Source organism: Erythranthe guttata, chromosome 9, assembly GCF_056151865.1.
Source record: "Erythranthe guttata isolate IM_541 chromosome 9, IM_541, whole genome shotgun sequence".
In the NCBI taxonomy this organism is placed as follows: Eukaryota; Viridiplantae; Streptophyta; class Magnoliopsida; order Lamiales; family Phrymaceae; genus Erythranthe; species Erythranthe guttata.
Genome location: NC_142541.1, coordinates 4,473,264 through 4,484,762, shown reverse-complemented (window position 1 = coordinate 4,484,762; position 11,499 = coordinate 4,473,264). Strand labels below are relative to the sequence as shown.

General features: G+C 36.8%; 3 protein-coding genes and 1 non-coding gene across 8 annotated transcripts; 3 read left to right on the top strand and 1 right to left on the bottom strand.

Moving 5' to 3' along the window:
• The first annotated feature begins 916 nt into the window (after positions 1–916).
• Positions 917–2,348, top strand: LOC105949106 (tRNA-splicing endonuclease subunit Sen2-1). Its single transcript, XM_088823593.1, is given in 3 exon segments — positions 917–1,681; positions 1,684–1,727; positions 1,729–2,348. Coding segments are annotated over 3 exon segments (852 nt in total). The 5' UTR covers positions 917–1,323; the 3' UTR covers positions 2,179–2,348.
• Positions 2,349–2,696: 348 nt separating this feature from the next.
• Positions 2,697–6,439, bottom strand: LOC105959729 (tetraspanin-3-like). Of its 2 annotated transcripts, XR_016033692.1 has the most exons (3): positions 5,717–6,439; positions 2,867–3,407; positions 2,697–2,834 (listed from the first exon to the last, which is right to left on the bottom strand). XR_016033692.1 is itself a non-coding variant. In XM_088823592.1 (2 exons), the coding sequence occupies exons 1-2, from the start codon at positions 6,227–6,229 to the stop codon at positions 3,063–3,065; spliced, it is 858 nt and encodes a 285-aa protein (XP_088679718.1). In that variant the 5' UTR covers positions 6,230–6,439; the 3' UTR covers positions 2,823–3,062. The 2 variants fall into 2 exon arrangements, 1 of the variants encoding a protein (XP_088679718.1); XM_088823592.1 differs by having other exon boundaries at positions 2,823–3,407.
• A 797-nt stretch (positions 6,440–7,236) lies between these two features.
• Positions 7,237–10,437, top strand: LOC105959733 (tRNA-splicing endonuclease subunit Sen2-1). 4 transcript variants are annotated; one of them, XM_088823589.1, is made up of 3 exons: positions 7,237–7,555; positions 8,155–8,461; positions 9,337–10,259. In XM_088823589.1, the coding sequence occupies exon 3, from the start codon at positions 9,340–9,342 to the stop codon at positions 10,090–10,092; it is 753 nt and encodes a 250-aa protein (XP_088679715.1). In that variant the 5' UTR covers positions 7,237–7,555; positions 8,155–8,461; positions 9,337–9,339; the 3' UTR covers positions 10,093–10,259. The 4 variants fall into 4 exon arrangements, with proteins under 4 accessions (XP_088679715.1, XP_088679716.1, XP_088679717.1 ...); XM_088823590.1 differs by having other exon boundaries at positions 7,349–7,555; positions 8,257–8,461; XM_088823591.1 differs by lacking the exon at positions 8,155–8,461 and having other exon boundaries at positions 7,355–7,555.
• A 168-nt stretch (positions 10,438–10,605) lies between these two features.
• Positions 10,606–10,706, top strand: LOC148767924 (small nucleolar RNA snoR113). The gene has a single exon (XR_016033710.1). It is a non-coding gene; the product is annotated as a small nucleolar RNA snoR113 (small nucleolar RNA).
• The last annotated feature ends 793 nt before the right edge of the window (positions 10,707–11,499 follow it).

The following is an 11,499-nucleotide window of genomic DNA, read 5'->3' as shown; positions in this document are numbered from 1 at the left end:
TCTTTGTTTATTTCTGAGTATATTTTTCTTGCCTGTCCCTTGGGACGATGGTTACAAAGGATTTTATAAGCTAATTGTTTCTCGGCAATCAAGGGGGCAGATTACGCCCATTACTCCCGTCCTTCCTCTTTGGTCTTGATTTTGGGCCTTATATAGAAGATCTGATTGCTTCTCCCTCTTATTCTTATGCTGAAATCGCGCCTTCTTGCAATTATCCCGGCCTTAATCACGAGGGCTTTGATCGCCCATTAACTCGCTTGGGCCTTGTTTTCTAGCCCAAGTCCAATTCCACTGGGCCCTGTTTGAGCGCCTTGGAGAGAAAACCATATCTTAATTTATGAGCTAAGCTTTGCTCGATAATTGGGCTTAGTTATCACGCCGTTCGTTCCCCTTGGCCCAATTTCTCTGCGGGCTGCTCTTCTCGCTCCTAGGCCCATTACGAATGGTTGGGTTGACAAACTGGGCCCTATCAAAAAGGAAACTCAATTTTTTTTAATGTTTTTTTTTCACATAAAATTTTATAAATATGTAATTTTAAAAAAAAAAGTTTGCCCCCCGGTCCCTTACAAAACGATCTGGATTCAGATTTCATCGTCCAATTTTGACCTAAAAAGCGGCGGCAATTGAAATTTGAGTTTTTGAATTTAAGGTAAATGAATTTCATCTCACATTTACGACCTAAAATTGAGTGAGTGTTCCGTACTTTGGATTTTGGGTTTGTTCCCTTTGGGCATTGATTTCTAAATTTATTCCCAAGCAATCATTTTTCTTTTTGTGGTGGATTTGAATAATTGGAATAAAGTGTTGGATTATATTACAACATGCTACGATAGATTATGATCGGTGGGATAACCTTCTCAATCAGGGCATGTTGTTTTATTCGCTTAACATTGGGTTTTTTCTTTTTTTTTTCTTTTTGTTTTGGACATGTTTTCTATGTGTTAGGAGATGTTTTCAGTGTATTCAATTGTGTAATTTGAAGTGCTATTGATTTTACAATTACGATATATGTAAAATGCTGCAGTTTTACGATCCGATTGTTGATCCCCGTCTCTGGTTTTAGTGTTTTACTCAAAGTCTCGATTTTGTGCGAATGAATTGAATTCTTCTTCTTTTTCTTGACATTTGTGCTTGATGGTTAGAGCCTATAGTTGTTGCCTTGTTGGTCAATTGCGATATTCTTGAGGTCTCTTACTGGTGCCGTCGTTGATCTGACATAGTTTGACGAATGAAAAGGTCGCTCGGGTCCCACTTTTCGAGTTACTCTCTCGTCAACTCTTTTTCCTGTAAAAAAAAAAATTCTTCTCTTTTCTCTCTTGTGATATGATTATGTCAAAACTTAATATCCATGGTGGACGAGGAAAACAGGTGTTTGTCTTAATACTCTGTCTACTTTTCGTCTTATCGTTTTCTATGGAACAGATAATGGCAGCAAGATGGAAAGGAAAAACTGCCGAAGCAAAAGCCCTAGCGGAGCCCATGTCCACAATAGTTTATCGGCTCCAATCCTCTTTGATCGAATCCAATTCTCAAGGAATCCTTTCAGGGAGCAGCGTTCTTCTTGCAGCACACGAAGAACAAACCGAGCTTTTCATCCACGCGTGTTTCGGCCGTCCCGTTATCACCACAGAGAAGAACAAGCAGTGGTTTCAACTATGCCTCGAGGAAGCTTTTTACCTCTGCACCTAATGAAATGCATCAAGATTGTAGGTCAAAATAACTGCGTAAAAAAACGAGGAAGAGCTGTGGGATTACATGTCGTCCAAGAGAGTGAATTTCTCGATTCTGTATAAAGCGTATTCGCATCTTCGTACGAAGAACTGGGTGGTTAGGGCGGGGTCTCAGTACGGTGTTGACTTTGTTGCCTATCGGCACCACCCGGCTTTAGTGCACTCTGAGTACGCTGTTATTGCCTCTTCTGCAGAAGAAGGAAACGAAAATGGTCGTTTGAAGGTTTGGTCTGATTTTCATTGCACTCTTCGTCTCTGTGGCAGTGTTGCAAAAACGTTGTTGGTTCTCCACATTAGCAGAAACTATAACGATTGTGACGGTGCTAGTTCTTCTCCTTGGAATATTAATTATTACAGCGTCGAGGAAAGAATCGTTGCCAGGTGGAATCCCGAGCAAAGCCGGGAGAATTGTACGGTTGCAGAGAAGGAATCGTGTAAGTCGTCATAAGCTTAACTTAACTCCTGTTTATTGTACCAGTTACTATGTTGTAAGATTTCGCCATCTTATATAAATAAGAGATTGCTGCAGAAATTGGTCTGCTGATTTTGGGCAGGAATCTGCTGCATGCACTGTATCTAAGTAAAAGATTTGCCAGTACATCCATATCATGTACTAAATATTTAGATTTTTTTTATTTTACTTTTTATTTTTTTGTTTTTCATGTGCACATGTGATAAGGAGAAAATATTATAGAGAAAACAATAAGGCAAATTATGGATACCTCCCTGATGTAAGATCAAATTACGAAAGACCATCTTATTTGAGTAATTACAACTATCCCCTCAATTATGTATAATCTTACGAAAAACCCCCTCATTCAGTAGGTAATCTTGACACCGTAAGGATGGACGTGTATTAAAGGGGTGATTGTAATTACTCAAATATAAGGGGGGTTTTGTAATTTGATCTTACTTTAGTGGGGTGATCGTAATTTGCCCAAAATAATATAACTAAAAACCCAAAGATTAAATACTCTCCAAAAATAAATTGAATTTGAAGTGATTAAACAGCAAAATATTAATTAAAAACACTCTTAATTAAACACCTTTCATGGATCCATGTCTACTCAATGATGCATTGTGCACATGCAGTTGCTTATAAACCTATTTTAAACATGTAACAGAATAAACAACACTCTTACGTAGTTTCCATGTGCAGCATAGTTCTTAAACAGTTCCATTACAAGACACGTCATCACATTAATACAAAATATACAGACAGTGTGTTTTTTTTCTTTTTTTTTCTTTTTTTTCCGAAAACACCAAATAAACTGCGAAATAATTCCACACATGCGCGTTGCTCGTAAAAATCTTTAAAATCCAAACGCACCTCTAGAAATGTATCCTACTAGGCTGCGACTTCTCCATTCTTGTCTCTCCATAAGGCTCGTCGTTATCGATCCTTTTGTTGTGCCTAAAAGCAGCACAAGCAACCACATAGAGTATGACGAGGATTATCAAGACAACTATGTTAATAACCGACACTTTTCTCCAGCTCTTCTTCAAGCTAGCCACTACCCCAGCTTTGCAAGAATCGCACCCGTAGCATAGTTGCTCCTGGTTGTTGCTCCATTTTGTGCAATCTGTGTCGGGCCCCACGAGGCCACCACCTGGCGTCCACACCGTCTCGTTTATGTACACGTAGCCGCATGATGTAGGCGGTTTGCAACATCCAGACTAGCACATGTAAAACCAATTGCAAGCTAAGAGTTATATTTGACTTGCCAAAAAATCTAGATTTACTAAAAAAGTCTTCATGTTATAATATTAGCAAAAGAACCCCATGGTAAATTTTTTTGAGCACACGGCCCCCCTAAATGGTGTGTTTAAGGGGGTAGTCTGCTAGTTAAAAAATAGCATCATAAATGATTTTTGCTAATATATACATAACACGGAAACATAGGGATGCTAAATGCAATAAAGTACCCCGTGTTATCCTATTAAGGCCTCGTGTGGTTGTCACAATGGAATAAGCCAAGATATACACAATCTTATTAAATTCCGGATTGTATAATTAGACCAGCGGGTCCCATTAAGTCAAAATAAACAGATAAAGAGCATGGACGAAACCAAATAAAAGCCTGTTAATTAATCATGGCATATCTACTCAACCAACCAAACCCGGACTAGTTTCAAGAAATAGATACCGAGTGCATAAAAGCACGAGATAAGCCAAAATAGTATTATATGTTATATGCTTTCAAGAACCAGATAAATAAATTCAAGAAAGAGAAAAAAAGTGTGCATACTTTTTTATGTTTGATTCATTTTGATCACCAAATCAATTATTGCCCTTTTGAATATCAAGAAAGTGTGACGATGATCTAATAAGCTATCTCCTACAACTACTGTTCGATCACTGTCATCATCGAACTCGTCTTTATTTAGTCATCACATATACTATTATTTTGATCTGATAATATATTTATACAACTACACCGGATATTTTATACGACCTCGGTTAATTATATAAGTAGGTTGAGTCTTTTTCACAATTTTATATTTTCAATTGATTATACAGCCATGCAAACATGAGCAAAGTAGGTTGACCTCTGAACCTGTAACCATTACCACAGAAAACCTATCTTCAACATTATTTATAGAAAAAAAAAAAAGAACTAACCCCATATGATTTAAAAACAATTCAATTACCTCAAATTTTATCACTTAACCCCCTCTCAAAATATTTGTAGTTTGTTTAATGTTTGGCATACGTATTAAGAAAGTTAATAATTTTTATTGTTTTTTTTACTTCTGAAATCATCCTTCCAAGTAAAGTAATAGCTCTCAACCAACTAGTTTAAAATTCAATAATATATATATATATATATATATATATATATATATATATATATATATATATATATATATATATAATTTAATATAAGAAGGAAATATCTAATGAAAGGACCCCCATATATGTTGTCAGGCCATGTGAACAAGTTATGGAGCACGTTCTTAGCAATTACTCAATCAATGCTTGGAAAAAAAATAATGCCAATTATTATCTCAGGAGAAAATTATAATACTAGGAAAAAATAAAAATAAAATAAAAACTTCAAGTGTAGACAATGACAATAGCCCTTTGGCTTTTGGTAAAAGACACAAGAAGAAAGTGATACGTACCAGAAACTATACATAAATAATTATTTTATTTTATTTTATTTGATGATAGCCTAGCTTTCCTATTATTGATGTCGTTTTCATTTTCTTGTAATTCGCATGGTTTTTTCATCGACTAGCTAGGCCATTTTACATTATGATTAAATGAATGTGTGATGAAAAATAAAATAAAATTGGTAAATTACGGCCAAATTACGAAAACACCCTAATGTTTGGGTAATTACAACCACCCTTCAGCTATGATTCTTCTTACACGTTCACTTAAATTCAACATAATCTTTTAGATTTTGTGAAATGTTCTCTAATTTGTACTCATTTTGCGCAAAAAAACAGTTTACCCAAAAATAAAATAAATTCCAACCTTTTTCGTAATTTAATCTTACCTCAGGACGTGGCCGTAATTTACCCAAAAATAAAATAAATTCCAACCTTTTTGCATTTCAAGAAGAAAAACAACAAAAAGGCACAACAAGAAGGATGTTTGAACAAAAAGTTTAAAGGGCAAAAGGGACTTTAAATTTAACCAAAAAGCTCATATAAATATCTGGTTTATTGGTAGTAATAAAGTAGAACAGTGTAATCTCTCTCTAGTTCAAATCAAAGTGTTATTACAAAACGACAACAGAAATTTGTGGTTAAGATATCTTATCCCCTAATAATAATAAAGACTGAATTTTTATTTCATTTTTAAATGTAAATAAAAAAAAGGGCATGTTTACATAATCAGCCAAATTAAGAACACTAATTAATTCAAAGCTCCAAACATATATAGATTAATTAATGATTTCTAATAGGTATCAGATTTTCAGAGATTCAATAAATAAAAAATCAACAATTAAATTCAAATTGTTTTTTATTCTGACCTGAATAGGGCTGAGTTTTCTGAGGTAAAACATCTCGGCAGATTCAGGAACGCCCCCAATATTTCTGCCCATCTTTCTGCACGCGCGTGAATCCCTAATGCAGGACCCGATTTTGGCCCAGTAACTATCACTCGCGACCCGATCCGAGAGCCAACCCGAGTAGTCCTGGAGCGAGTAGTCGAGGTAGGCCCGGTTCATCACGGGCTGGCCGGAACCCTTGCCGGTGACGGCGTAGGCGAAGATGACGAAGCCGAGTAGGGTGGCGATGATGATGAACATGGCCCACAGGTAGAGGTACATGAGGAAGTTGTTCCGGTAGCAGGCGCCGGCGAATCCGGCGAGGGAGACGACCATGATGGAGACGCCGATTATTATGAGCGGCCATTGGAGGAACTTCAGGCAGTCGGTGTTGTTCGCGCGGCTGCTCAGCCATATTCCGCCGCCGAGGATGGGGATCGAAAGGACGAAGGTGAGGAAGTTCAGGGCGCCTATTAGGTGGTTGCTCGTTCTCATGGCGGCGGCGGTGGCGGTGGTGGTGAATTTTTTTGAAATTTATTTGTCTTTACAAGAGAGAGAGAGAGAGAGAGTACTGCTTGCTGTATTTATTTTAATAATGGGAGCAGATATATAATGGGAGAGAAGAAGTGAAAAAGGGAAAAGAGGAGGTGGGTGGGGGAAGATGGAGAGACGAGATAGGAAAATATGTTTGGGTACCAATTTACTTGAGATCATTTATTGGATTATAAATAAAAATAATAACTTCATTTTTAATTAATACATTTTTACAAGATTTATAATTTATAATAATTATAAAATTAAAAATTAAAAAAAAACCCGGGTCGAACCGTGACCCGAATGCCTAGCCGGTTTTATGTCCGGTCCGGTTCTGATAACATTGGGGGAGAATCAAAATTTGTGGGAAAGAGAGATAAGCATGCTTTGGTACACAGTTAATGACTAAATTACCCTCTGCAGAATGAGCGATTTACTGATTTTGTTTAAATTTTGGTTTAATGGCACTTTCCCCCCCAACTATCGTGTGTTTTGCACGTTATCCCTGGACAAAAAACATTTACAACATTTTACCTAAACTGTGCACGGTGCCTCCGTTTTACCAATTCAGTTCATTTCTCGCCGGAGTTGTCCACATGTGCGTCACATGTCCATTCACTTCAAGTTTTTTAGGGCAAAAAGAAGAAAAAAAACGAGGGGAAATAGAAGTACGAATTGAATGGACGTTTATACCCTAAAAACCCATATGCAGACGAGAAATGAACCGAATTGGTAAAATTGAGGCACCGTGCAACAATTTAACGAGTTCAGGTAAAATTTTGTAAACTTTTTTGTTCAGGGGGTAACGTGCAAAGCACGCGATATTTTAGGGGGCAAAGCGCCATTAACCCTTCGATTTTTGTTGAAACAAAATTTTACAAGGAAATGACTAAATTACCCTCTGAAAATTGTTGTATCCAACAAATTCAATGCAAATAAGAAGTGTGTCCCTGAAAATCGAGCATATTTACTCGAAGTAAAATGTGGAACTAAAAAGGATATTTTGAAAAATTACAATTATTGCCTATTAAAAACCACTTAATTGTTTGTGACCCCACCATACAAAAATAGTTTAGGGGTACATTTTTGCACTTTCGCATTTGTTCTCCTTTGCACCATACAACAATTAGCAAAAGACGGAACAAATGGGTCGGTGTCATATATTTGAACTACTCCGCGTCTCACCATTCACCGGTGACCGCCGCCGGCTCGCATCAAAACCCCTATTTAACTGATTTCATCGTCACCTAAAAAGCGGCGATTGAAATTTGAGTTTTTGAATTTAAGGTAAATGAATTGAGTGAATGTTCCTTACTTTGGATTTTGGGCAGTTGCAAGTTTGAGTTTGTTCCCTTTGGGCATTGATTTCACACTTCTGAAGTTGTATTTTCTAAATTTATTCCCAAGCAATCATTTTTCTAAATCTGCTTTTTTTTTTCTTTTTTTTTTCTTTTGTCTCTCTGAAGTTTTGTGAATAAATTTTGTTTTGTTGATATGGTGTTTGTGATTTAGCCCCTTTTGGATTTATTTATATTAGAAAAGGCTGTGGATGAATTATTTGCAGAAATTGTTTATTGTGCATGCTAGGTGTTTGATGAATTGATTTGTGGTATTATTATTGTAAAAAGTCCATCTTGGCAAATCAGTTGAGCCCTTTTAAGGGCAAATGAGCTGCTTTGAATGCTAATGGACTAATATTAAATCTCTCTCTTTCTCTTAACTATTTTCCGCTTCTTCAAATCTGTTAAGTTTGCATATTAGTGGAGATGAAGCATATTAAAAAAAATATTGAATAGTTGTTTGTTGAAATTGTGAATCTTTTGTATGCAAGGTGTTTGATGAATTGATTTTTTTGTGTCAAATTTATTTTTTTCTACTCCATCTAGGCAAGTAGTTGAGCCCTTGCAAATGAGCTGCTTTTGAATGCTAATGGACTTACAGCTAAATCATCTCTTCATTTTTGTTCCTCACCACTCACCGGAACACAGTTACCGGTAACCGCCGCCGGCTCGCATCGACACCACCGCCGGCTCGCATCGACACCACCGCCGCTTCCGGCCGTCCGACGTCCTCAGCGAATACCCTATTCAACTGAAATCACGCGTTTCAGCGTTCGTCGTCCAATTTTGACCGGAAAAGCGGCGATCGAAAGCTACAGCAGCGGCAATTGAAATTTGAGTCTTCAATTTTAAGGTAAATGGATTTGATCGCACATTTACGATCTAAAATTGAGTGAATGTTCCTTACACTGGGTTTTGGGCAGTTGCGAGTTGAGTTTGTTCCCTTCGGGCATCGATTTCTAAATTTATTCCCAAGCAATCATTTTTCTCTGTGGTGGATTTGAATAATTGGAGTTGTTGATGTGAACTGAGTAGTATAGCCCAGCTAGATGGTATTGCCATCGGAAGTGGCCCGGAGTTGTGCATTCATATGGAATTAAGTTTTAGATTAGATTACAGCATTCTACGATAGATTAAGATCGGTGGGATAACCTTCTCAATCTGGGCAGGTTGTTTTATTCTACGTAAATGCGGGCAGCTCGTTTTTTAGTTTAACATTGGTTTTTTTTGGGACATGTTTTTTTATGTGTTAGGAGATGTTTTCAGTGTATTCAAACGTCTAATTTGGCGTGCTATTAATTTTACAATTACAATATATGTAAAATATTGCAATTTTATGATCCGATTATTGAACCCTCTCTCTGGTTTTACTCAAAGTCTCGACTTTGTGTACCTTGCGTGCGAATCAAATGAATTCTTCTTCATTTTCTTGACATTTGTGCTTGATGGCTAGAGCCTATAGTTGTTGCCTTGTTGGTAAATTACGATATTTTTTATCTCCCTTAATGGTGTCTTTGATCTGGCATTGTTTGACGAATGAAATGGTCGCTCGGGTCCCACTTTTCGAGTTACTATCTCGTCAACTCTCTTTCGTCTAAAAAAATTCTTCTCTTTTCTCTCTTGTGATATGATTATGTCAAAGCTTAATATCCATGGTGGACGAGGAAAACAGGTGTTTGTCTTAATACTTTGTATCTACTTTTCGTCTTATTGTTTTCTATGGAACAGATAATGGCAGCAAGATGGAAAGGAAAAACAGCCGAAGCAAAAGCCCTAGCGGAGCCCATGTCCACAATAGTTTCTCGGCTCCAATCCTCTTTGATTGAATCCAATTCTCAAGGAATCCTTTCAGGGAGCAGCGTTCTTCTTGCAGCACACGAAGAACAAACCGAGCTTTTCAACCACACGTGTTTCGGCCGTCCCGTTATCACCACAGAGAAGAACAAGCAGTGGTTTCAACTATGCCTCGAGGAAGCTTTTTACCTCTGCACCGTAATGAAATGCATCAAGATTGTAGGTCAAAATAGCTGCGTAAAAAACGAGGAAGAGCTGTGGGATTACATGTCGTCCAAGAGAGTGAATTTCCCGATTCTGTATAAAGCGTATTCGCATCTTCGTTCGAAGAACTGGGTGGTTAGGGCGGGGTCTCAGTACGGTGCTGACTTTGTTGCCTATCGGCACCACCCGGCTTTAGTGCACTCTGAGTACGCTGTTATTGCCTCTTCTGCAGAAGAAGGAAACGAAAATGGACGTTTGAAGGTTTGGTCTGATTTTCATTGCACTCTTCGTCTCTGTGGCAGTGTTGCAAAAACGTTGTTGGTTCTCCACATTAGCAGAAACTGTAACGATTGTGACGGTGCTAGTTCTTCTCCTTGGAATATTAATTATTACAGCGTCGAGGAAAGAATCGTTGCCAGGTGGAATCCCGAGCAAAGCCGGGAGAATTGTACGGTTGCAGAGAAGGAATCGTGTAAGTCGTCATAAGCTTAACTTGACTCATGTTTAACTTAAATCATCTCTTTATTTTTGTTCAATGTCTCAATCGTGACGTTCGCTAATCAGTTGAGATGAGCATATCTAATAACTAATAAGATACTGACAAGTTGTTTATAGAAATTCTGAATCTTGTGCTTGTTAGGTGTTTGATGAAATGCTTTGTGGTGTTATTTTATCTTTTCTAGTCCATCTTGGCAAATCTTTGAATGCTAATGGACTTACAGCTAAATGCCTCTCCTGTTTGTATTCAAGGTTACTCGAAGTTTATTCGGGTAGCTAATTAGTGGAGATGAAAATTTAAATAGACTGAATTATTTTTTCTTCCCCTTTTTATTTGGTGATTTAAGTTTTGATTATATATTTGCAGAAGAATTTAATGTGTTCTATGAACTCGTGTGGGCGATTTACGAGTCTTTTCTTGAAATACGGATATTATGTCTGCTGATTTTATATTTTGTAGAGGTCTTAGTTTGAGTCTTGAATTTTCGGTATTTTGCGTATTGGCGATGATGAAAAAAAAAGGCCGGACTTACGGCTGCTACTAAACAGTTTGGTAGTAGATTGATGATATTTTTCCAAAAGGTGTTTTACTTTGGAGCCAATGGTGTATTGTTTATTTTCCTATAATCTTGATTTTTAATTTTACACGTTTCCTTTTTTTAAATTGAATATAATTCTTAATTCATGGTGTTGTTTGCTATGTCCAATGTCACAACGACTAGTACAATACGGTGACATTTTATTTCATGAATACATATTACATTGACCCCTTATGAAATAACATTATCGTAAACGATTAGTTCCTTTTAGACCTCCTCTTCGTATTTCGTGTATTTGTGTGTATTTTTGTGTGTGTTGTTTCTCATGTATGTGTATACGATGTTGTGTGTAGGGCTATGGCTGGTTTGGTTTTTATCCACCAACCGACCTATTACCGACCATATTTTTAGGTGGATAATCAATTTTTAACAAATCCATTGGTTCGGGTTGAAAATTTCAACCAACCCATCTATAATGGATCGGTTGGTGGTGTCTAATATTATCAAAAGTTGGTTGACCGATAATTATCGGTCATCCAACTATATTATTAAAATTTTATTAATAAATTATAAAATAAAGACCGTCTTTTCTTAAGTGGTTATTGAAATTATCAAAATAATTATCAAACATAAATTTTTCACTAGTTTCTTTATGCTCAAAACTTAATAAAAAAAGTCCACAAAATTCCACTAAATCTCTTGTGCATGTTTGAAATTACTTTAAATTTCCTAATTATATTTTTCTTTAAATTGTTATTCATTATTTTGAACCGATAAATGATGATCGCACCGTGGTATTACGTAGAATGTGAATCTTTTTACTCTAAATTTGAATATTTTTTAAGTGAACTAGGTT